The sequence below is a fragment of the Colossoma macropomum genome, unplaced genomic scaffold, assembly GCF_904425465.1.
Source record: "Colossoma macropomum unplaced genomic scaffold, Colossoma_macropomum, whole genome shotgun sequence".
Taxonomy (NCBI): Eukaryota; Metazoa; Chordata; class Actinopteri; order Characiformes; family Serrasalmidae; genus Colossoma; species Colossoma macropomum.
The window spans coordinates 4,747,964-4,774,718 of NW_023494794.1; the positions used below are offsets into that span (position 1 = coordinate 4,747,964).

The 26,755-nt window shown below is 37.0% G+C and overlaps 1 protein-coding gene across 1 annotated transcript in view; it reads left to right on the forward strand.

Annotated features, from left to right (window-relative positions):
* Positions 1-26,755, forward strand: part of lamc3 (laminin, gamma 3) — a 193,949-nt gene that overhangs the window by 72,360 nt on the left and 94,834 nt on the right. The window contains 5 exon segments of the mRNA XM_036579937.1: positions 4,000-4,188; positions 10,600-10,717; positions 18,206-18,304; positions 18,824-18,960; positions 19,528-19,647. Of these exon segments, the coding sequence (XP_036435830.1) occupies positions 4,000-4,188; positions 10,600-10,717; positions 18,206-18,304; positions 18,824-18,960; positions 19,528-19,647 (663 nt within the window).

A 26,755-nucleotide genomic window follows, 5' to 3' on the forward strand; every position in this document is an offset into this window, starting at 1 on the left:
AAAATTACTTGGAGATAAGTCTGGTTCCATTGATTTACATTAAAAGTAGAGTATGTTTTTTCCTTCTCCTATAAAGCTCTCATTTTGGAGATACGAGGTATGTGTATATTTATATGTATCTACATTTATAGAGAGAGAGAGAGAGACAACCTATAATTGGCAACTATTCAAGCTTTACATTCATAAAGCTTTACACATATTGAAACTCGTTTAGCCTAAAGGTCCTTTAAACAGCTGAAGATTTCATTGCTGCCATCACAAGGGGATAAAATGTGTGAGGTATGTCATTAGTTCTAAAGCAGTACTTTCATAAATATTATGACAAATACTTCCTTGTGTGATAGTTTTTATTTAAATAAACTTGCTTCTTAAGTATATTAAAAGGCCAATATCCAACATTTTCTTGTTTTTTTCTCCCTGAAGCCCACTTATGTGTGCTTATAACGTTTTATGTACCAAAACCAGTTGTCCTAATGACCATTTTCCAACCTCTGTTGGGAAATAGTAAGGGAACAAGGGGGACAAGAGAGTCATTCATAGTGGTTTGATGTGAAATGGTTAGTTATTTACCAGCGTGAATTCAGCATGAATAGGTGGGGTTAAACCACTGAAGGCTAACATCACAACAACAGTGAAATCAATACAGGATGTTCTTGCAGCTTTATTCCATATATAGACTGTGTGGACTAGCAGTGAAATGTACTTTTTGAAACTTGAACTAATCTGGTTTTCCATGATATGGACCCCTATCAGTCATAACAAGCTGACAAAGAAAACAAGCTTGTCTTTAAAATATTTCAAAATGCTAGGTGTCTAAGTAAAATCAAGCGAATATGTGGATGTACTGGCTGTGTTTGAGGGACTGGATCAAATCCCTCTGGCTTAGCGATTATATCAACAAACAGCAGCTCTGTTTTTGAGCACAAACTGGGGATGTGTGCTTTTTGTATTATCTTGAATAATCCCAACAAAAGAATTGTTTGTTTGGTGGCTGCCTGGGGTAATTAACACTAATATGTTTTTTAGCAACTGCGTCCGTGTGCAGTCGGCTGGGTATACATGCGAGAGTGGGTTTCCCGCTTATCTCTCTTGGCATACTTCTATATGGTTTTCACAAACGAGGGAGGCGGTAATTGACTGATCCGATAAACCTAAAAAGCGCCAACCAAAAACAAAACAAACAAAAAAAAGCACAGTCTGGTAATTGTTTAATTTGCCATTCTAATAAGCCACGTGTCATTTTAATTAACTCGTTTTCTGCGGCCAACAGATGGCTTTTTGCAACCGACTGTCGTTCTTCCAAATGAAAACGAGGATTTACGTTTTGGTTAACTAAAACACCAGTAAACGACAGCAAAGGCGGCAAAAGGCACGTTTTGTGTAATGTATGCGCAGCCGCGACAAGAATTTGCATCGTTATTGGCCACGCTATGGCTTTCATTTGTAAAGTAGGCACTGCTAGTTTGGTGCCATATGCTTCTCTCTCTTGAGGGGGTACGCACATACATTAATTGATGTGGATGAGAGAGAGAGAGAGAGAGAGAGAGAGAGAGACTTTAAGATTAAAAAACAAGCCAGAAACTGAGTTAAATTAGCGTTAGTGTTAGCAATCGTGAGAGAGCATGGATGAAAGACTAGCCTTGTACTCTGCATCCGTATCCATTTGTATAAAGAGGAGGTTTGAGAAAACTAAAAGCTTTCTCCAAAAACACATCATCATAACAGCATTGGTATTTCTTGTATGTGTAAAGCCCACTCTCAACAACATATATCATGGAAAATAATGAAAGTAGCACTGAATGCACTTTGGACCAAATATACAGTACTGTGAAAAAGTTTAGGCACTTAAGCATATTATTAAAAATACATAGATATAAATAAACATAGATAAAGTAAAAAATGTAAATTAAAGAATGAAAGAAATTGAGATCTTGTGAGCTAAAGTTAATATACATGACATGTAAAATCACTATGTACTGTACTAATATTATTTGTATTTAGTATGTGTGTTTCTGATCAAACGAAGGCTTATGTCCAGATAAACAGCTTTTGTAAATGTAATTTTCTCAGCTGCCTAAAATTTTTTGCACAGTACTGTATATACAAAGGTGTACACATAAGTTTGGCCAAATTACATAACCTATATTTCTGCAAAAGTTAATACAGATATTTTATATTAGATCTTATAAAAATAGGATAAAATAAAATAGCAAATGTGGCATGTGAAAAAAAGTCTGGACACGCTTCCAGTTGTAAAGCCACAGAACTTCATTATCTTATTAAGCCCTAACTGACTTGTTAGGACTGGTTAAGCAGGTCAGCTTATGGAAATGACAGACCATAATAAATTCTCTGACTCTTCAAACATTCAAACTATATGTTTTTAAAGGTCCCCTGTTTTTTTTTGTTTGTTAGTTTTTTTTTTTGCAAGCTAAGTATTGGAGCTTGTAAATGCTATTCATGGGTTCTTATAGGGAAGATAAGACTTTTTTTTACTGCTTGGCCTTTTAGCAATAACTGATTACTCAATTAATTGTGAAAAATAATAGCTTACACAATAGTGATAAATGTTATTTTAATTTTTTTTTGGATTTGTACTTTGTAGCTCTACAATTACAGACTGTAGTCCATCTGTTTTCTGCATACTTTGTGAGTTCACTTTGACCCTGTTCTTATAGGACCACCACAGAGCAGCACTGCAGTGACATGGTGATGGTGTGTTACTGTGTGTTGTGCTGATATGAGTAGATCAGACACAGCAGTGCTGCTCTAGTTTTTAAACACCTCAATGTCACTGCTGGACTGAGAATAGTCCACCAACCAGAAATATCCAGCCAACAGTGTCTTGTGACCACTGATAAAGGACTAGGGGACCAACACAAACTGTGCAGCAACAGATGAACTACTCTGACGTTACATCTACAAGGTGGATCAAACAAGGCAGGAGTGTCTAACAGAGTGGACAGTGAGTGGACTCACTATTTAAAAACTCCAGCAGCACTGCTGTGTCTGGTCCACTTGTACCAGCACAACACACACTAACAGAGCACCATTATGTCAGTGTCACTGCAGTGCTGAGAATGATCCACCACCCATATAATACCTGCTCTGTGGTGGTCCTGTGGGGGTTGTGGCCCTTGAAGAACAGGTTGACAGGGGGCTTTCAAATTATAGGTGAAGCCAATAAAATGGACCAAGAGTGTAAATATAAGGTAGGTGTACTTAATGAAGTGCCTGGTTGGTGTATATATTTAGTATTTATCTATTTTTTTGCTAGAAGTGTCTAGAAATTTCCACCCACAATGCATTCTCACATTTTATTCCGCTCTGTTCCATATTTTCAACTAAAAATATGACTAAATGCATGATGCAGCCATACGCTTGAATGCTTCTAAGACAAATCTTACCCACTTGCTAGAATACTAAAACCTACTACTGCTCAAACTTCTCTAGAGGGCCTTCTAATTAATGTACGAGTGGCCTGTGTACTAAAATACAAAAGGAATCATTGTTATGGTTTAATAAGCAGTGATGTACTGGGATTAGGAATCCTTGCGGAGTGTACTGAAGAATAGCCTTCCTTCAATGTCAGGCAGAGACAGTACGGCCCACCGGGGAGTGATAATCGCACAGTTATTACAGACTAAAGAGACAGAGACGGGCAGATTTGGAATAAAATGGGTCATTTCCCACAATGCCCCCCCTAGGTGGCTCATGCGTAATGAGCAGTCTTTGAGGACTGTGATTGGATGGTAGAGCTTGAATAATTTACTGTTGTGCAAATGTGTCAGTGATACAGAGAAAGAGCTGTTCAATGACTTGAAACTTTCAGAGGCAATTACTTATGTATTACTAATACATTTTCTCATTTTTTTCATTGTTTGTTTTCTGCTTTCTGCCTCATTTCTCGCATTCTTTTTCGCTCTTTCCTTGCTGCCTCACTTCATACTATGACTCTCTCTCTCTCTCTCTCTCTCTCTCTCTCTCTGCCTGCGTCAGTGTGCAACTGCAGCGGGCGTGCAGATGAGTGTGAGTTTGATGCAGAGCAGTACCGCAGCACAGGCAGCGGGGGGCGCTGCATCGGCTGCAGGGAAAACACAGCGGGGCCACACTGCGAACGCTGCAGAGAAAACTTCTACAGACCATCGCCGCAGCTGCCCTGTTACAACTGCAGCTGCAACACTATGGGTGAGACACACACATACACAATCAGGCCTGTTTCACTCATAGGAGAGAGTACAGCACAATGGGTTAAATGTAACATGGACATTTTATGCAATTAACCAGGTTCAAGTAGAACCTACTTTCAACCATGTTCTTTTATTCCCATTGCAACTGTCTTCATCTTTTTTATGGGTACTGAGTTGTTAAGTCCCTAACCTTAACCTCAGCCCAAAACCTAATCCTAACCCTCATATGTATTTGACATATTACTGAGAGTCCATTAAGTGTTTATTTAATCTAAAAATGACCACCCAAAATAATGTGTCACTGACATGTTTTGGTAATTATTAAGTAATGCTGAGATCAACATAATAGCAAACAATAAAACTATAATATAAAATGTGCCATAACTTTTGCACAAACCATATTTGATATTTTTTTTTATTCCCCAATATGTCAAATTCAGCAAACACACAGTGATTGTGCATTAAAGTGTGCAGAAGTGTGGAGAGCTGCAACAAATGACTTTATTCCTGTTTTCATCAATCTTAACGGTGCATGTCTACTTGCATCTTCGCCTCACTGTATCCTATTCATTTCCATGGAGAGCTCTGCCGCCTTGTGCGGTACATGATGGTTTGCGGTGTGGTAAAAAATGCTTTGCCTCATGGCCAGAAAGTTTATGCAAATGGAAAAGTTTATGCAAATGAATGTGCATTGCATTTAGCCAATCAGGCAACGGTAGATTGGTCTTCATCACAAACAGCAAACACAACTTTCTCTGAGAGTACACAGCGGAAACTACAGCTCTCTTTTTCTTCTCTCAGTGCATGACTCTTAACATCATAATGAGAATATCTGGTTTTATACTGAGCTGCTGATAATGAGGATTTGGAGGGAAGATGTTCGATTGGATAAAGTGTACATAGTTCAGGTGGGATCTTCTTTCTATTCATATTTTCCAAAATAATAATAATCATATGTTGGAACATAAACAGACAGACACTCTGTGATGTAAGCGAGTGCTTTAAGGTCATTTCGAGCCTTAAAAACTAGCGGCAGAACTTTAAAGTCTATCCTAAAAGAAACAGGTAGCCAGTGCAGTTCTTTCAAGGGGGGGTATGAGCTCTGTGTTTAGTTCTTATAAGGATACCTGTATTTATAATAGGATCCAGGTTTTATAGTAATCAAAAAAAGTTTCTCTGCATCGCTCTGACATAGAAAAAGCTGAACTTTCGCAATATTTCTCAAAGGATAGAAAGCTACTTTAGTGATTGCATTTACAGGCAGGATAAAACAGAGCTCAGAGTCTAAGATCACACCCAGGTTTCATACTTTAGGTTTGGTACCTGAAGCTACAGAACTGCACTTCTCATAAAGCGGCTTTCCCTGAGTTTTAGTACCAGGGATCGGAATTTCTGTGCTTTTGTGATTTAGTTGTAGAAGCTTTTGCGACATCCGCTGAGGAATATCTGACACACATCTGGTAAGCTTGTCTACAGGGTCTTGATTATCAGAAGGAATGGAAATGTATACTTGTGTAAAAAGGGCTTTAACAAGCGCACAACAGATTTTCTGCATTGCTCCACTGCAATTGAAAGTTGCAGAAACAATAAAGGAACATTACAAACAAATCTTATGAGGCTGGTTTTCTGTATTTCTCCTCTAATGAGGAGTTATCTGTGTGGTCAATAACATCATGTAATGAAATTTGATATCATAGATCATATACTAGCCCTGCGGTCATCAGTCATTTTAATCTACATTCTGGACAGGAGGTTTTTCGGTGTGATTTTCTGGGTGTTCAGACAAATCAAATTAAGTCATCCAAGTGCAGCAGAGAAACTCAGAAATTTGGAGGAAAGCAAAACCTTTGTCGCTGCACTCCCAAAGCGAGCTGAACTTTTTCAGTCAGAACAGGGCGCTGCACAGGATCAGCAGGCCATACACAATGCTAATGCTAATGGTAGTATAGATAGCTCCAGTGTTGGGGCTCAAAAATGTAATCCATACCACATTATGACTATATTGGCAGATACAGGATATATGAAATATTAGGCATATCGACTAGATTTTAGGACTCTTTCATTTAAAATTATTTTATTTACACATTGATTATTTCAGAGTGTAGGCGGTTACATCACTGGGGAGCCCAGAGCCTCAGCTAGTTTAAAAATGTGCATCCAGGAGGCCACATTCTTTTCTTTTGCCTAGGACCCCAGAGTCACTAAAGCTCGATCCCACTTGTTTTCAAGTGTCAGTTTGCGCCTTGAAACTGAGTTACAAGGGATGGTGGTTGAAATCTTCCCCTATGAAATAGGACAAGCCCCAAATAAAAAAACATTACTTCATTAACAGGCTACTAGCGCAGCTCTGTAGGCGAACCTGCCAGTCTGCAATGATAGCAGAGGCCTCGCTGCTGCTCTTTAGTTACATTTAGGGCATCATAAGCCTTCAAAGTGCGGGGATGCAATAATTATTTCTTATCGCACATCACTAATTCTTCAGTGATATAAAGCTATTCGCCAGCTACTTGTTCTAATTTTCCCGTACCACATTAAATGGTGCAGCAGTTACATTCTGGTGCCTGAGGCATCAAAAATGCTGCACCATTTAGGGTGGAATGGGAAATTTAGCTAGCTATCTATTGAGACATCATGATGCTACTTGTGATTTTATGAAGAAAAGGACCATAATACATTGAAATGACATTAAACTAAGATAATACCATTTAAATTTTAGGTAATCATATGCTTTCGAAGAGGAGGGATGTGACAATTATTTTTTATCACCCACCCCTAATTTTTCGGTGATATAAAGCCAAAGTTCGCTATTCGCCAGCTTCTTGTTCACATTTTCCCATTCCACCTTAAGTGGTACAGCAGTTCTGATATCTAAGGTGCCAGAATGTACCTTCTGCACTATTTAAGGTGGAACGGGAAAGTTAGCTACCGAGACATCAGCATACTAATACCATTTTTTTTTAATATAAAAAAAGCACCATAGTACATTAAAACAATATTAAACTTAGACAATACAATGGTTATTGTAATTTTTAACAGAGAAAATATCTATATTTGTGGGATTCTTTCGTCGCTTGCACAGAGTTTCTTGTCAGTGTTTCTTTTTTTCTGATATCACTCTGTTGGAGAAAAACCTCCATTTGAAGGGCCAGGTAGCGTGAATGTGCAAAGCAAAGGGGTAAGGGCTAAGTGGTAGGGACAATGGGTGAAATGGGATTGGGAATCAGCCCATGTTCTTCACATGTAAAAGAGAAATAACCATGTATGTGATGTTGGTGTTTTTTAGCATACATTTATGTCAGTGCACATTCAAATGCTGATAATCACAGTGGCTATTACAGTGGCCAAACCAAGTGAATTCATTCTGATCATAAATTAAGACTGAGGTGTTTATATGCCCACTCTACTCAACAGTCTGATGAAAATCTGTTTACATGCACACTACAAGTACTCAAAATTATGTGCATGTGTGGAGTACCACTTAGGGTAGACGTTACCATGATAATGAGCATCATGTGAGTCCAGTCAGAGGTGAGCAGCAGTGTGTTTACCTGAGTTTTCAGCTGGCGCGCTTGTGTTTTTAATTGTTTTAAAATGATGGCAGACTCAGGAACATGCACTTCACATGTACTTATTAAAGAAGGGTGAGAGAAAGACAGCATGTTCTGCAACACATAAGCTGGATGCCAGTCCCACTGCCGATGACACAAAACCTCTAGCTGAAAGTGGGCAGTAAAGACTGGTGGGAAAGAGTAAACCTGCTGTGGTTCGTTTGCCCATATACTGGTCTGAATGGCTTGTTTTTGCGAGCTTTGCGACCATCCATCCTGCTATTATAATTAAGGCTTTAAGTTTGAAGCATGAACTTTGTCCCCTCTGCAGACCAGTTTATGGTGTCCCAAACATTGCATATGATGCAAATGCACATGCACAGCACATAATTAAACTCTCTGGCTGGAAATGAAATCAGAAACAGGCGTTTATATGGCTGTTATTCTCATCTGTTGTTATCAGGCTGTATGTAAACGTGCCTAGTGACATAAACCTCTGTGCACTGGAGGCTAAAACCTGAAGAAAAATGAAAAACATCCAAGTTAGTCTGTGTGCATTAGTGTGCAAGCATCCCTGATAGTTTAGTTGTGAAATGTGGACAAACAGTTTTGGGAGAAATATTTATTTCATGATAAGATTTAGGGTCATTCTACAGAAACGTCCACTTTTCTAGCTATCAATAGGTGTCACTTGTGTTACCAATCCTCACTTGTGTTACACATAAGAAAGGTAACACCAGAGACAGTAACAGCAGAGACATTTTTAATAATATTAATGAAATGCATTTTACAAAATGGCTGGTACAGAGCATCAAACCACAAGTTGTCAATCATGGAATATCCACTAAAATATGTAATTTAATCTATTTGTATTCTGTTTTTTCACAATGACCTAAGAATAAAGTAGGTCACACCAGTGACGTCGACTAAAAGCTTCACATGAAATCATGAGCTAAATGAGAAAATTCCTGATAACTGAAAAGACACAGTGGACTCACCATGTGCTTTTTTCATAGATCTTCAGAAAATAGGTAAAAGGAAGTCAAGTGATGTCATCAGTGTGATTTTTATTTCAAAATAAGAGATTCTTTGTTACGCAGTAACACCAGTGACATGACTCCTGGGGACCACAACTTTCATTATATATTTTATGATATTTATTTGGCATTTATTTTCTTTATGTCATTTAATTTATGTATTCCATAGTCATGTATAGATTATTGTAGTTAAAATTGCAGAAAAATGTGTTTTTTTACCTGAAAATATGTCACTCACCCTTTACACATGACTGTGGGGACAAGCACTTCTGTGGCGCTTGGAATTCTAGATAATTGATTTAAAAACCAATATTGTTTAATTGATGCTCAAGAAGGTGTAATTGTTAAAATAACTTATTGTTTTATTTTAAAATATAATAAATTGTAACCCTAACATGTTATTTAAGTGTAATATATCTGTAAATGCTAGGGACACAAAAATGGACATTTCTGTAGAATGACCCTTTAGTCTTTTTTCTTTCAATCATTGTACTTTGAACAAAGGTTAGATTTTTTCTTAATATTTTGACTTAAAGAGTAAAAGGATAAGCAGCAAAAAACCTTCTGTGCAGCTTGTTTTGCTTATGTTTACCAGAGTGGCAACATTTGTGGAAGGCACTATATCAGTATCTCACTAATATAGTATGTCGAGTTTCTGCCATGGACGCAGTGTATATTCTCTCACTTATTCACACACGATAGTCTTGCTGCCCACTGAGTTTGGTTTTACTTATCATACAGGAAACTGTCTAGATGATAAGTGTTTTTTTTTTTTATTTTTCAGTCATGCTCAACCCTGTACTGCAGCCTCTGCTATGTGTATTTTCCTCTTTCAATCACCTGACATAGCCATTCTGTATTAGTTGTTGCAGCCCCAGAAGTATATTCTCTGTATACGATGTGTTTATTTATTTTCACTTAGAAAATCAACAAATGTCATGATGTTAGTGAAAAAAAAAAATATTTTAAAAGCATATTTAAGATATATTGCTATTCAAAGCAAAAAGATTTTAGTATAAAATCCAAGTCAGTTAAAATTCTCAATGTCTTCAGTTCTGACTCTAAAATCCGGAACCAAATTATGTTCTTCAAAGTATGAACTACTTTTTTGAAAATAACAAATTTGTGTTACTTTTTATTTATGTTTTACTGTATTTCTGTTTATTTGCACTCATTCTAATGATACATGGTGTTTTTACAAGCATAAATGCAATTACTGCAAAGATAAATGGTTTTAAATAATGTTCTTTTGCACCTAGGACTTTTGCATAATACTGTAAATGTAATTAACTGTAAATCTCACTATGCAATTAATTATATAGCAATATAATTAGTATATAGCAAGCCAAAACTAATGACTCTCAACATCTAAAAGTTAACCTCTGCTGCCGCAAACAATGACCGAACAGCAATGGCTGAACAACAAGCAATCCCACGACGACCCAGGCAATCCATCTCGAATCTACAGCATGCCACATGCAGTCCTGCTCTGTTCCATCAATATTTTACAAATTAGAAAGTGTTCTTTCATAATTGCAGTCTGATCCCTATACACTAGACCTGCGTTGTTATTTTCGAAATGTTCCGCTGAGGCTCTCTCTTACGAGACTGCACCTTTTTAGACGCAAAAAGCAATTAAGGAAATCTCAGCTTACATGCTGCAGGCCATCTGAATGAAACGCAGCAGAAACGGCATTGAATATGTGAATGTTCATTCTGCTGAGCCAGTGACGCAACTGCAACAATTCATGAGCTCATTAAGAAGCAGACGACTGGAAAATAAATTCTCTGTCTTTCTCTATCTCATTATCACTCTGTGTCCAGGATCTGTGAGCCTGCAGTGTGACGAGGAAGGTGTTTGTGCGTGCAGGCCGAGCGTGATGGGGGTAAAGTGTGATGTCTGCAAAGCTGGCTTTCACTCCCTCGGCCCAGGAGGCTGCAGGTAGGCCTAATGAGAAAGAGAGACAGAGAGAGATGTATGAAAGTGAAAGGTTAAAGTGAAAGATGAATTATGACCTCCCCTTGATAAATATAAAGAAACAGGAAAACAAAAGACATTCGATAAGAACTTAAAGGGGAACTCCACAGATTTTTCAAAAGTTCTGCAAAATTAAATGCTTGTGATTATTCAGTTATTCAGAGTGGTTTAATGTGACATGCTCCATTCTAGAGAAATCTACTGAGTCAGAATTGTTCACAGTGGTGGTGATAGGAACCAGACATCTAAAGAGTTTAATGCCTCTGAAAGCTCCCTCACAGAAAGATATTACATGAAGTAGTTATGAATTGTATGTATTTGAATCCATTTATTCCCAGATGGAGAAAAATATATTCTTAATGTATTTATCAAATATATTTTAAAATGTATGAAAATGGCCAAGGAACATATTTGCTGAATATATATTTTAAAATGCATTTATGTGTTTTTTTTTTCAATTCCATGTAGTTTTAACAAAGTTTACAAAAAAATAAGTATACATGAACTGAATGAATGGTACTGACTTTTGTGTTTTGCATTGTACTTTGTATTAAGATACACTCACACAAAATGTATTTCAATTAAGCAAGATATCAAATCAAAACTTTTTTTTACAGAGTATCAATACCACTTGCTTTTGCCATGTGAAAGATTTGCTAATATTTAAAATTAACATACTGGAATACAATTTGATTTCAGAAGGTATCCAAACAGTAAAGCACACTTTCAAACGTATTTGATAAATACATTTACATACACTTATTTTTGTATGGTACCTTTCTGTATGTGTAATATGTCCACAGACATTTTATTACAATGTATTTTAAAATATATTTGGTTAATATGGCACTATATTCTGAAATACATTTTAGTATTTAAAAGGATTTCAGCATGGACTGCAATGTGTTTGAAATGTTTTTCAAATCTATAAAAAAATGCTTGTCCATATATTTTTTTTTCCATATGGATTTCAATCTGTTCATGGCGGAGGGGTACACACAAGGTGTTATAAGGCAAAATAGTCCCAAACAAGACTTTTTTTTTTACAGATTTATGATTATTTTACCATCATCAACATTACGTATAAAAACTAAGCAGGTACGTGTGGGTTCACTGGTGGTTTTGGATAGTAAATAAAATGGCTATATTTGTGTTGTTGACATGGCGACCCCTGGTTCCTATCACCACCACTGTAAAGAAATCAGAGTCTGTAAGTTTCTCTACAATAAACCACTTCACATCAAACCACTCTAAATTAATCAGTTTACATTTGAAGGACTGAATTATTCAGAAACTTGGTGGAATTCCCTTTAAATGTATTTTAGTAATGTGTTTTTTCTAAATCCATCTAGGTCTCATATCTAGGTCTCATATACACCTTGAAACTTCTCTTCATGTACCTTTTTTAATTATTTCTCACTTGTTGCTCATTGAAACAAGTAAAGAAATTCTGTCTAAGGTGTGGATTTGAATCTTTCATTACCACATTTGTTTTTGTAAGTCAAAGAGGAGATATTTTGATGAGATTGAAACTTGATGAAAAGTACTTGGTGTGTACAGACTTGTTTGGCTGAAACAAGCAAACAAACAAAACATTCTTTAAATTTTTGCTAGGTGTTTTTGTCCATTTTAAATGTTATGTATGTGTCTTTATATATGTGGTTGTATTGTTAAGGATGGCTTTATGTGGTGAAACTTTTCAACTAGTTGCATTTCTGTGCAATTTGACCATTACACTAAGCATTTCAAAATCAAAGTTGCATGCAACATGCCCAATTACGCCACTAGTTAACCAAATTGGCAGCTTGTATTTCTTGATACACCATATAATTCTGTTTATAAAGTCATTCACAGGGTCTTTTTTTTACATATTTGCAGCATCATCTTTGTACTTTTTCCAGCTGTATTTGGAAAACTTGTATTATGTTTTTAGCTCTCTATTTAAGGTTGTTTATGATACATTTGGGTTTTTATCTGTTGTGTATATGTTAAGCCATCGAAAATTCATGTTTAAGTAGCCATTATGGCTGTGGACCGCTTGATGTCTCACTCATCCTGTCCTAGAACCAAAAGTTCATCATGGACCATGTCTCTGTTGCAGCCTTTTAAACGTTAACTTGGAGAAACTCACGTTTATTGTCGTGGCTCAGGACACTGACAAAACGATGAATTCCATCCTTGAGTCAGTCGGTGGGTTTTCAAATGCCCAATAAACCATCTTCTGTTTTATTTTCTCATCCACTGATTGGGTAAAATTAATGGTTGCAAGTACACTGTTCAATGTGATCATGTGACTTTCTGTCAGCGCTTTTGATTGATTTACTGTTTCATGAAACTTGTTTCACAAAGTTGAGACACTTGAAACAGTTGTAGCTGAGTTTCAAATGAGTTGCAGAATGTTTTACATTGCGCAACTCAAGAGCAATTTAGTTTCATGTAGGTTTTAAGCAACCAAAGCTGCACTAAAGTTTCACTGTGTAGAGCCAGCTTTAGACTTGCAGGACATGTGTGCAGTGTTTCTTTTTTGGCGTTTAGGTGAGCAGCTGGTGACATCAAACAAGCCCACCAATATTTCAAAATTTCTACATGACTGAATGGTTAAGATATAAACAAAAGTTATTCAGAGTGGTTTGGTGTGAAATGTACCATTTTAGAGAAACTTAGTAAGCCAGAATTGTTCACAGTGGTGGTGATAGGAACACTGAAGAGTTCAATGTCTATAAAAGTTACACAAGAGAAAGTTAATACATAATGGCTGAAACATCATTTTACTATAGTTCTGAGATAAGTGTTTGGCCTAAAACATACTTTATAAAGAAATAGAAACCAAAATGTACGAACAGAATTTAAGATAGACTCTTCTGTGAAGATGCACATACAAGTATCTATGACAAGATGCACAGAAGATGCTCAAGGATAAGTGGAGCTCACAGAAGCTGTGCATCAAGCAAACACTGATTGCTATCTGGTAGAGTCAGGGGGCAGAAGGAGACTCAAACTAAAACTAGTGCAGAATCAAATGGAGTAGTTCGAGGATTGGATGGCAGAAGAGGTGCGAAGTTACAAACATTTATAGCCATTTGGAGACTTTTTATTAGCAAGTACTATCCATTCCCTAGAACGCAATGCAAAAGTTCCTTCTTCATTATTTTCTGTACATTCTGTAACATAAGCAGGCTGGCAGACAGCCTACAGTACTGGGCAAAAGACCAGTCAAAAGAGACCACCCATTCAGTTATTTCATTTCCAGTCAAAATGGCCAGTAAGTTCAAGGTATTCATTTTTCAGCTGCAGGAAAAAGGAGAGCGCACTAAATGAAACAACAATAACATTAGATTTTTCAGTATTTAATGCGTCCACTCTTTTCTGTTATTACAGCTCCCATTTTTTCCAGGAGACTTGTTTTCAACGAAACCTTCAGGGATATTTTTCAACACCTCCAAGTTCAGCCAGTCAGTTCAATTACAAATTGCAAATTTCTTCTTTTTTTGTCTATTTTCTTTGTCTCAGTATCAGCTTCTTGACAGCTGCACATCCTTTCAGACTCCAAGTGTTGAGTTGTCTTCTCACAGTGGAAGGATGGACAGAAACACCTGTGGATCTTTTCAGATCTGAATCAAGAGTGGAGTTTGATTTTCTCCTCTCTCTCAAAGATAAAAGCTTTACATACTGTTTATCTGATGGGGACAGTTTTGGTGGTCTAGCAGGTCTTGGAGACCCACTTCTCTTGTTTTTCTCATTTTTCCTTTAACTTTCCCCTTCACTGCGAATCTATATCCTCTTATCTCAGAAATATCTCCTGCAAAACTTGGACTTAATGGCTGTTCTGACTAGAAATTAAATAAGTGAAGGGTGGTCTATGACTTTTGCACAGTGCGCTCATGAAGTTTTGAATCCTATATGCTTCCGTGTGTGTGCTTGTGCACTTGTGTGACCTACACTCGAAAGTGATACAAAGAACAGCACAATGCGGAAGAAAATATGGGATTAAGGCTAAATAAAATACATCGAACAAATCAAAAACAAACACACTCGCTCTCTCTCCTGTGGCCCGTGTGAGTCAGTGTGTTGTGGTGTGAATTAGTTGGTTCAGTGGAGCGAAACAGAACAGGCCAAAATTGAGGAGTAGGAGGAGAGAGAGAGGCGGTCTGGTGAGAGAGTGTGTGAGAGAAAAGTGAGAGAGGGTGGTAAAGAAACAGAAAGACAGACAAAAAGATGAATCAAGTGATAATTGAATTATATCTAATAGCATGCTTATATAAACACTGATGCTTGGATCGCACTGATAATCAGAAACATAAACAGTGTACGGTCATCTTTTTGTTGCCAAATTATAAGAAACACTTACCTTGTAAGCTCATCTACACTTACTGGCCATTTTATCAGAAATGCCCACCCTATACAGTGGCCCCAAAAAGTACTTAGACACATACAATATTTAACCATTGGTAAGTTTTAATGAAGTTCTTTAGGTTTCTTCCTAAAATGGTTAACAAAATGATATTTTGAGACCAATATATATTATATATTATATATAGAAACCATTATTGTATATTAGATAATATATATATAGAAACCATCATATATTATATAAAGATATTTTGATATTATGAAAAACACTTTTAGCACAACATCAAACTGAAGGTAGGCTCTTTGTGTGGAGAAAGCCTGGAGAAGAATTCTAGCCAAGCTACACTAAGAGCACTTTAAAGCACAGAGGTAGAAACATCAAAGTATAGGGCTATCTTTCTTGCAATGATGTGGGTGAGCTTGTGTTCATTGACAGTATCACAAACTCAGAAATATGAAAAATGGACAAAAACCTGCAGAGAAAAGAAACTGCTCAAATAAGAGTGATCTGAAACTCACTCAGTCACGTTTAAAAAGAAGTGTACTTTGTCAAAAAGAACATGACAGTCGTTTAAAATAAATGGCACTAGGTTAGACATTTTGGTTCCCATGTTTTGGGGCCACTATAGGTACACTTTGTAGGTATACAGGCACAGACTGTATATGCTCAATATCTCAATGGAATCAATAAAATAAAATGTCCAGTAAGGTATATATATATATATATCTATATATATATATATATATATATATATATATATATATATATATATATACCACACTAGGGGTGGGAAGCTCTAGGCACCTCACAATTCAATTCAATTATGATTCAGAGGGCTGCGATGTGATTATAAAACGATTATTTTTTCTATATAGCATTTATATTTTCTCACTGTGTGAGCTCCAGTTTCAAGTTCAAGTTTTAAGTTTACTTGTCACTTGCACAACATGTCAGGACATTTATGCATTGAAATGCTTGTGGTGAGGCTCAGCTAATCACTCTACAGAAAGTAAATAAGTAAAAATAAAAATACAAGAAAAACCAACTGAAATATATTAAATATACACAAAATATACACAAAATATATACGGAATGTAGAGACAATATACATTTTAAAGTGACTGAGTAACTCGGTGTTATTGTTATTTAAAGTGACTTGGTACTTTTAAAGCAAAGTATTTGTAATGATCCATAATGAATTTACTTCCAATATCTTTTTTTAATAAAAACAGATGGAAGTGATGTGGCAAATGAAATAGAAGGCTCTCATTCACTGCTCTTGTTTGGAGCACGAGAAGCTGCTGCTACTCATCTGCGATAAAATGCGCAGTCACGGTGAACTAAGATCCAGTGGCAGTAGATCTCCACGCAGCACAAGTTACAGCTATTCTACCCGTTTTCTTTAGTGAGTTTATAACTTCGGTTTTGGTCTCGTTGTAGAGACCGGGGGGGGACGCTGTGTCAGTAAAATGTCTTTGAGACGGGTCGTGTGCAACATAGCACAAAAGCCCTGTTTCGCAACGACTGAGAACCGGCGTGCAGACTGCAGGTCACATAGCAGCGATGTGTTATTCGCATTTATAAGCAGCGCAGTTGGTTTCCTGGTCCGTTAAATCTGCAACGAGAGACTGTCAAACACTAAAAAGTGGCGAAGCTGAAGTCAGCTTATCTTTCAAATTCTCCTGTTCCACCTTAAATGGTGCCGCATTTACATTCGGCGCCTCAGTTAGAATTTAAGGTGGAACGGGTAAATTCGAACAAGAAGCTGGAGAATAAGAAGCGACTTCAGCCTCGTAAAACAGTCGAACATTGAGAGACATTTAATTGATCTACTTCCGAGGAAAGGTTTTCTGGCGGAGATGGGAGGAAAGCGGCTGTAGGCGAAGCTTAAAGCAGAGCAAAGTAAATCTGCGTTTTCGTTTATATTGTTTAGCCCATACTAGGACATCAGCACATACTGAGACATAGTGGACATTAAATGTTGCGGCTCCCAAAATGGCTCTTCTTATCATTTGGGTTGTGACTCCTGATCTAACCTGGCTTTTAATGCAGAGAGAGCTGGTCGGATTTCTCACTCATCCAGCTGTGTTTCTGTTATGTGCCGCCACAGACTGTCCGGGCGCTGCACTTCCGCACTTCCAAGTTCCACCTTTTGCATTCCGTCAACATTACGCTATAAATTAAATATTTAGAAAATTGATTTTTGACATTTGTGAATCGATTCAGAATTGTTCACGTCCGCATCGAGATGCGTCTAAGAATCATTTTTTTCCCACACCCCTAATACACACCTTACTGGACATGCCATTCCAAGACCATGGGCATTAATATGGAGTTCAGCCCCCCTTTGCGGCTATAACACAAGATTTTTGGAGTGTATCTTTAGGAATTTGTGCCTATTTAGTCAAAAGAGGCAACGATGTTGAATGAGAAGGATTGTCTCAATCGACATTCATCCTAAAGGTATTCAGTGGGCTTGAGGTCAATGCTCTGTGCATGCCACTCGCTTTGTGTAGTGGGGCACAGTCATGCTGGAATACAAAAAGGCCTTCCCCCAAACTGGTGCCACAAAGTTGGAACCATATAATTGTCTAAAATGTCGTTGTATGCTGTAGCACTGGAACTAAGGGAACGTGTCCAAACCCTGAAAAACAGCCCCAGACTATTATCCCTCCTCCACCAAACTTTATTGTTGGCACTATGCATTCTGGTAGGTAGCATTCTCCCGGCATCCGCCAAACACAGATTTGTCCATCAGACTGCCAGATAGTGAAGCATGATTCATCACTCCAAGGAACACATTTTCACTGCTCCAGAGTCCAGTGACAGTATGCTTTACATCACTCCAGCTGACCCTTGGCATTGGGATTAGAACCCAAGAACAGAAGGGTTAAAATATCGGTTCTGCTCAGATCAAATCTTTTTTTTTTCAGTCCCTGAGTCCTGGTGTGTGTAAGTAGCTGCTGTGTGAATGTTTTCTTCATTCCTCTGCTGTCATGTCTTGACAGGATGTGTATAGTGTGTAAGCGCATTTTGCTGATATTTTTCACTTGGCTTGTATGTGTGTTTGTGTGTGTGTTTGCTGGGATATGTACTTGCAGGTTGTGTGAGTGTGATGAAAGGGGCAGTGTGGGTGTGTGCTCTGCTGAAGATGGAACCTGCCACTGTAAACCTAATGTGGAAGGATACTCCTGTGACAGGTGACTTCAGTTAAGCAATATATTACATCTACACGTATTTATTTAGTTTAGCATTTTGTTTATCAGCACTTTTTTTCTGATATTGTCTTTTTTTATACATGTTTACATTTATGTTAGGGCCGTCAAAGTTAACATATTAATAACGGCTAGCATGATAAATTATTAACATCACTAATTTATTTAACACAGTGAGTGCATTTTTTTAATGTTTGAACTTCAAACCATCCATAGTAGTAGTGCAGGCTAAAGCCCAGCTGGTCATGCTGTATGTTGCTACAATAGAATCTAGGATTGTATCTCTCTGGAAAAGTGCTAGCATGACAACTATGGATAACTCAACAAGCAGCAAAATAACTCAACAGCAACATAGAAACTTATAGTTTTATATTATATATTATAATTATAATTATTTATATTAGATATATATATATATATATATATATATATTCATATTACTATTATTACTAAGATGCTTTAAAGTGTGCTTACGGAAAGCATATGGTGTGTGTGAGTGTTTAGGTGCAAGCCTGGGTCATTCAATCTTCAACCAGACAATCCAGATGGCTGTCAGACATGCTTCTGCTTTGGTCACTCCCTCGCATGCTCATCCTCCAGTCACCATGTGGCCTTCAACATCACCTCAGACTTTCTTGAGGGTAACTGAACAATCTGATATTGTTATCTCTGTATTATTTAATATTTTTTTTTATTCTAGTTTTGGAAAATGCTGTGTTTTCCACACTTCCTTTACTTTGACTTTGGCCTTCCTTGTGCAAATGGATTACCTTCTATCTAATCTGCTCTGAAATATCACCTCTTATCTCCTGTTCGACTTAATGGCTGTTTTGACTGGACTTTAAATAAATGAGAATGGTGGTCTCTGAGTGTTGCACAGCACTATAAGCCTTCACATAACAATATCATAAATAAAATAGTCAGGTAAGGAAGTACAGAAACATATTCAGGCTAACTGATACAAGCTTCTGACCTAACTGAACTCTGTCCCCAAGCCTTGCCTTAAGTCTAATCTTAACCTTAATTCATTATAAATTACTTTTTTAAATGCCTTTTTGTGTAGTGTATGGACTCTACTGATGCACGCTGCTGGTGTACAACTAAGTGCATTCAGCAGTACGAAACCATTATGAATAATGACCCAATAATATACAGTCAGCTTCCCTTCCAACCTTTGTAAAATATGTGTGTGTATTTATGTGTCTAAGACCCTGATGGCTGGGTAGGTGAGTTCGCAGGACATCAGGAATCCTCCTTGCTGTGGAAAGAAGGTGAAGTGTACCTGCTACCCTACAGTGAGGAGGATGCTGGCTACTACAAAGCACCAGGTAGGTTTAAAATGCATCAACAACTATCATAACCATAGATATATACAGACCAAATCATGTTTGTAAACATAATGTTTGGCCATAATTCCGGGTGGAAAACTAACTAAACATGGAAGCAATGGCACAATTTACAATAAATTCAAGCATAACAGATAAAACATTGGCAATAATGGTCAAACCTTGTTATGTTTGAGGCAGTAATGTCAAATGCACCCAAATATGTAATGGATTTCATTGACATTTTTCCAGTTTTCCCTGTTCAAAAGCAGCAGAGGTAACAGTTGCAGCTGAAGCCAATGACAGTTTAATGAATCCTTTACCAGATGAATATGTCAAGCAGTATTTCACGACCAATAGAAGAACCAGAAAATAAACTAGGATGGTATATTGATATTTTGATTGCTATTTTTAGAATTAGCACTTTGTAGAGAATTTAGCATAAGGAAAAAGAAGCTAGCACTATTAGCATGTATGCTAGCGGCCACAGAGCAAGTGTTTTCCTTGTTGAAAAAACAGCTAAGCTGGTCAATGCTGGTTTGGGCTGGTCTGGTGCTGATTATTACAAACAGGTCCAGCACGGTCATCCTGGTTGACCAACATACCAGCTTATAAAATATGAAATATGCTGGTTTTGCTGGTGACTAGCAAATTAACGTCCATTGCTCCTGACCAGCATGCCAGCATCCGAAACCTAAGATATGCTGAATTGGCTGGTGACCAGCTATGTTGGTTTTTCTAGCAGATTTTGCTAATATTCCACACTTGACAGAGAAAAATTAAAGCTTTGCTTAATTCTACACCTGATTCTGTGTCAATGTGGACATTTGTGTGAGTGCTCAGCACACAGCAGTGTATCATTTCATATCAGCCACTAAGCTAAGCTAACTAGCAAGTAAAGTAGATAATTAGCCTAGACACTAGACACTTTTATTTACATAAAAAAAGACCATTAAATTGTGGATATAAACAGGTTCAGCTGTATTTTGAGCAGGTAGAAAATGAACTCAAACCTCAAGCCTTGCCTTAAGCCTAATCTTATTATAAATTCATTATAAATTAGTTTTTTAAATTGCTTTTTTGTGTAGTTTTTGGATGTAACTGGTGCACACTGCTAGTGTACATTTAAATGCTTTCTATGCACATCTAATGCACATCTAAACGGCCTACATATTTGTGTGTAACGAGCCAATAATATGAAAAAATATAAATAAATCGTACATTATTTTGACGTTTTTTAAAATTTGGAACGTAGAACTGCAGTGAATGTCTGCAGGCACAAACTGCATGCATATGAAGAAAAATGTCTCAAACCTTACTAAACATTCAACATGTGAGAATGTAGTTTAATTTAACTATGTCTCGACTGGCCAATTGCAAGACAGCTTAGATACATAATGGGCTAAGATGCTCCATCAAGAACATTGAGGGAAAGGCTGTAAGTATTTACTGAAGAATTGACTAAAAACTGAGTAAAATAAAGTAAACAATATATGAAACATATGATTTACCAGCTTGAAATGTCCTCTTTCTGTAGAACTGCCATTAATAGTAAAAGTACACCTCAGTTAGCTTGGTGCTAATGTTATATACTGATTCCCATAGAGATGCTAAAGAATGTAGCATTACTGTAAAGACAGAAACTGAAAATAACAGAAGTGCATTATATTATGAAAGACCTGAACACTTGATTCTGATGCATATCTTGAAGAAAAACACATTTTCACAAAAATCAATGCAAGTCTATGGGGAACACTTCAAGGGAGTTCAGGATTGCATGTATACATATAAATTCAGCCTTTAAAATCTCTACTACTGCTACTTTTTGCTAATTGGTGCAGTATAACTACTGGAAGGAGAAAATTGTGTTTGTTTAATTTTTCACCAGACTGTTATTTTAACTTTTATGAAGATCACATGGTCTGGCACAGCAGGGGCTACGATTGGGCTGTCCGCTCCCAGAACAAATCCAACTTGCTAAATGATCAAGGCTTAGCCAATTAGTTCAATCTGGATTTAAAGCAGAAGACGTGCCATATGTTTGATTTGAAAATAGTGTCAATCATCCACAACTGTAATGCCAACCTTGGAGGTCAAATCCGGCAACAGCCAAGCAAACAAGCAGAGTTATCAAAGACATAGCATTAATCATGAATTAGAACACAAGCTTTTTCAAGCAGTTGCTTGCTCTGCTTGCTGTGCAGAGGCAGATTTAGTGATTCTGGGGCCCTAAGCAAAAGGCAGGATTGGGGCCTCATGAATGCACATTTTTAAATAATTAACGCAGTCATCTACACTGGGAAGTGAAATTATCTTAAATCTAGTCAGTATATCTAATATTTCTCTTTTTAAGATTGTTGTCAGTATATTATAAGAATTTTTATTTCTAGACATTTTTGCTTGGGTAATTTTATTAGGTGAAATAATCTCACTATATTGACATTTTGTTTGTCTTAAGAAATATACTTTAAAACATACAAAATGTAGATTATTACTTAATTACCTTCTTCATACAGGTCTATCTTTACAATTGTATGTATATATATATATATATATATATATATATATATATATATATATATATATTTATATATATATAATATATATATACATACACACACACACACACACACACAACATCAACACACACAGTTTATCTAATTTGTATTATCATGGTGCATGGTAACGGCTTGATTTATTAAATGCATACTACTTTGATTTACATGGCTCTGTTGCTGACCCACAGAACCGTTGACAATCACTTGCCCTTATGTTTCAAGAAAAAACAATGTGTTGTTGCACTGTAAAAAAAAATGTTATGCCTTAAAAAAGTAAGTAACCAGGCTGCCTTGAAATAATATGTTAGCAGAATGATAATTGTTCTGATAGGTTACTATGAAAAATTTCAAGTTTAACTAAGGTTTTTTTTTTTTGCAATGTGGTCTTTTTTCCTGTGTCAGTCAGTCCCTTTCTCTCCAAGCAGACAAGTCTTGTGAGCAAAACACCAGACTCTCTGGTGATACTTCCAAGACTACAGTACATCAGAGTTGCCATGTATGCAGTTTTCCAAAATTAGGCTTGTTTGACAATGAACTAGTTTTTAGGACTACTTTTAAATTAACCAGTCACCGGGTTGAGTGTGTGGCACCTTTGATAATGTGTCATTGGTAAGTAGTTTCTGCCTATTTCCTGTTATTAAACTAAATCTGAACACCAGCAAATGTGAATGTAATGCAATGTCTGAATTTCTACATGGCTGAAGTTGGCTTTTTATTCAGCAGCCAGCATACATTCTGCCACTTGCATAGGCACCTGAATGGAACTGCTGCACCATTAAGTTGGAATGGAAAATACAAATTTCGCAAATCATTTGTCACTCACATGCAGCAATCAGTCTGGTGTCCGTGTTAGGCTAAGGCTAACTCCAAAAGGCTGGCCATTTCTCTATGTCTGCTGCCTCGAAAACAAAGTAGACTGCTTAAAATGTAACAGACTAGACAGCAGGAGGTGATTAAAGGTCTGCTGCGTTTCCATTTCCATTTGAAACATGACTGAAACATCCATGACTCTCTGCTGACACAGAGCTAAAGGTGCTAACATTAGCATGTTCTGCTTTGTTTGTACACCATATTGTCCGCACTTATTTGTGGTATACTGGTAATAATTATGACAAAACTCATAGTATTTCAACTGGTATACTACCTTCTACTAGATCAGGCTAACTTTTCTCTGAGTTTAGAGTTTAGAGAACCCTTTATAAAAGAAACTGTAAGCCTTTAAACAGAAACTGAAACATGCTTAGCAGAAAGCTAATTCCAGAATGATTTTTGTCATTTTTGTCACGAACTAGTTCTAGAAACCAATCTGAAGCCAACACAAAATGTGGATATTAGCCTAGAGGGCTAGTTTGGAGTCCCTGTCCTCTATGTGCGGCGGACACAAGGCTTATGGAGGGCGAGAAACTTTGCCAGTCTGACAGAGTTCCATTAATAGTGTAATTTAGCGTTACTGAGAGACACTCAGCCAAAGCATCTCAGGCTGATCACAGTATGAGCAATCCTGTTACAGCATGTCTTTATGACTTCCAGTCCAAAATATGATCAAAGGACAGTCTACACACACACACACGCACACTCTCACACACCACTGCAGTGACACTCCTCCGTGCTATAAGCCCCCTAATACGAATGTCAACACAAGGCTTTTAGCTTCTGCTTTAATATGCAACTTTAAGGCCAGAAGATAAAGATGACTTTCTTTACTCGTGGTCAGTGTGTGTGTGCACACTCAACTCCAGTCATCTGCTAAACTGAGTGCAATTACACACTTGTTTGCAATGGCAGAACACACTGTTCTCCTGGTTCAAGTGTACTCAAGAGGGCACACTACAGCAGTAGAGCTAGTTGCCATTACGACCTCTAAGCTCTTGATCATGATCATCTAGAACTTCAATATTTTCAAATACAAGATCATATGAATTTGTCTATAATGCGTTTACAGTTTAATGAATTATAATAATCTCATATGTTTTGTTAACAAGGTCATCCAAATTCCGCAGAAGGCACACCCCTCCATACCACTCGTATTTTGGGACTGAATAGTATTCACTCAGTGTTCACTCAGTTCCAGTTTTGAACAGCCACTATACAATAAGTACAGGGAGATTCACTCGAAAAAGGCCAAGAATACATAACTCTCTCTAGGATAGAGCAATCTGAACGAAACAACATGCAATGTGCTCCTCAGTATATGGACCTTCGAAAAAGTCGGAATGCCTGGACAGCCGTTGCAACATTTTACCTCCGTTTGCAACTTCCATGTGCATACCCCCATACCCCTTCATGTCTCTGGCAGAAAACAGAGATCATTTCCAGCATTGCATGCAATGTAATCAATTATACATACGTCAAGATATGTAGCATATTTTTTTGGTTCAGACTGCTTCGTCCTAACAGGAGTTACAACAGAATATTCGGGGCCATTCAGGGCCATATTCATTTCGAGTGAATTTCCATGTACTATAATTGAGTTATAGTACTATGACAGTACTACACAGAGTACTAAGCTCTACACAGTCATGCTCAATGTGAAGATACTAGCGAATGATGTTGCAGTGTTTATTTATATGTATAGCCACTTCAATAAGTACACCTTGTATCCACACTCACTGTCCATTTTATCAGCTCCACTTACCAAGTAGGTGCACGTTGTAGTTCTACAATTACAGACTGTAGTCCATCTGTTTCACTGCATGCTTTGTTAGCCCCCTTTTAACTTGTTTTTTAATGGTCATAACGCCCATAGGACCACCACAGAGCAGGTATTATTTGTACTGCAAAAAATGGTATCTTGGCAAGTGAAATTATCTTAAATCTAGTTAATATATCTAATATGTTGCATTTTGTTGTAAACTTTATTTTTAAGATTATTTAACTCTATTCTAGACAATTTTTTCATTTGTGTAAGCCAACCTATTATCATTTTATATTGGTAGATATTTTTGCTTGTTTTAAGAAATGTGCTTAAAACCAGCACAATTAATGTCCAATACTGTGGGATCATTTTACTCATAAAAATAAAATTACATAAAGTAAGAAAACCAATAAATACAAATAAGTGAAATAATCTTAAAATAAGCTTACAACAATCTCAAAATGAGAAACGTTATATATATTGACTAGACTTAAGATAATTTCACTTGCCAAGTTACGATTTTTTGCAGTGTGGGTGGTGGATCATTCTCAGCATTGTAGTAATACTGATGTGGTGGTGGCACGTTAGTGTGTGTTGCACTGGTATGAATGGACATACAGATATCCAGTCTTCACTTAACCATATGTTGATAGATAAAGGTGACATAATTTAACAAGTGCCACTTAAAATGAACATTTGTCATCTTTTTATAAAACTGAAATAAACAGAAATTAAATGTTCTTATATGGAAAAAGTAAACACACTCCTACATATACCACCATTTCAGATGTGTCAGATTGAAATCAATTAGGTGCTAATGGTAATAACACTGTTAGAAAATATCTTGGAGGAACCTGTCTCATTTAAACCTGGTCTGTCTTATTGAAACCTGGTGTTTTTGTAGATATTGGAAATCAACCATTTCACTGTCCAACTAATGTACAGCCAGGGAATTTGAGACCAAATTGTCCAGGCCAGGCTGCCCCAATTAATTTAACCTGAAAGCACACCATAAGATCCTAAAAGAAGTCTTTAAAAACCCCAAAATTTCATCACAGGATCTGCCAGTAGCTACTTCCATTGTTGAGGTAAATGCCTGCATCTACCATTAGAAAGAGACTGCAAAAATTTGACCAGAGGTGCACCAGAAGGACGTTTTTGCTGTCTAAAAAGAACATCATGGCATGATTAAAGTTTTCTAATGGATATCTAGGCCCAGGGGACCAGAACTTCTGGAACAACAGACGAGTCAAAATAGCATTGTTCGATCACAGTACCAATAGTCATGTTTGGCAAAAATCAAAGAGAGCATTTGGTCACAGGGACCTTATACCAGCTGTAAAGCATGGTGGTAGAAATGTTATGGTTTGGGGCTGCTTTGCTGCTTCAGGGTCTGGCCAACTTGCAATAACAGAATTAACTATGATTCCTCTTTCGTACCACAATGTGGAGAATGTGAGACCATCTGTAAAAAAGTTCAAGCAGAAGAAGTGGACCTTCCAACAAGATAATGATCCCAAACATACAAGTAATTCCACTAAGGACTGGCTCAGACAGAAGAAAGGAAGGAGAGTTATGGAATGGCCTAGTCAAAGCCTAGATCTGAATCCCATTGAAATAGGGATTGTGTACATTCAAGCAACTGCAAATCCCCAAAAATTGCACAGTTAAGAGAATTTTGCATAGAGGAGCAGACAAAAAATTCTCTCCAATGTCAGAAACGGGTAGACAGTTAAGGAAACGTCTATAGAAGGTTGTTTCTGCCAAAAGGGGCAGTATCAGTTACTGAAGCCAGGGGTGTACTTACTTTATCAGCAGAAATAATGACATCAGTTAATTTTGTTATATTGTAAATAAATTATTGCACAGTTAAATGTTTATTTTTTTCCATTACATAACATTTATCTATTCATTCTGT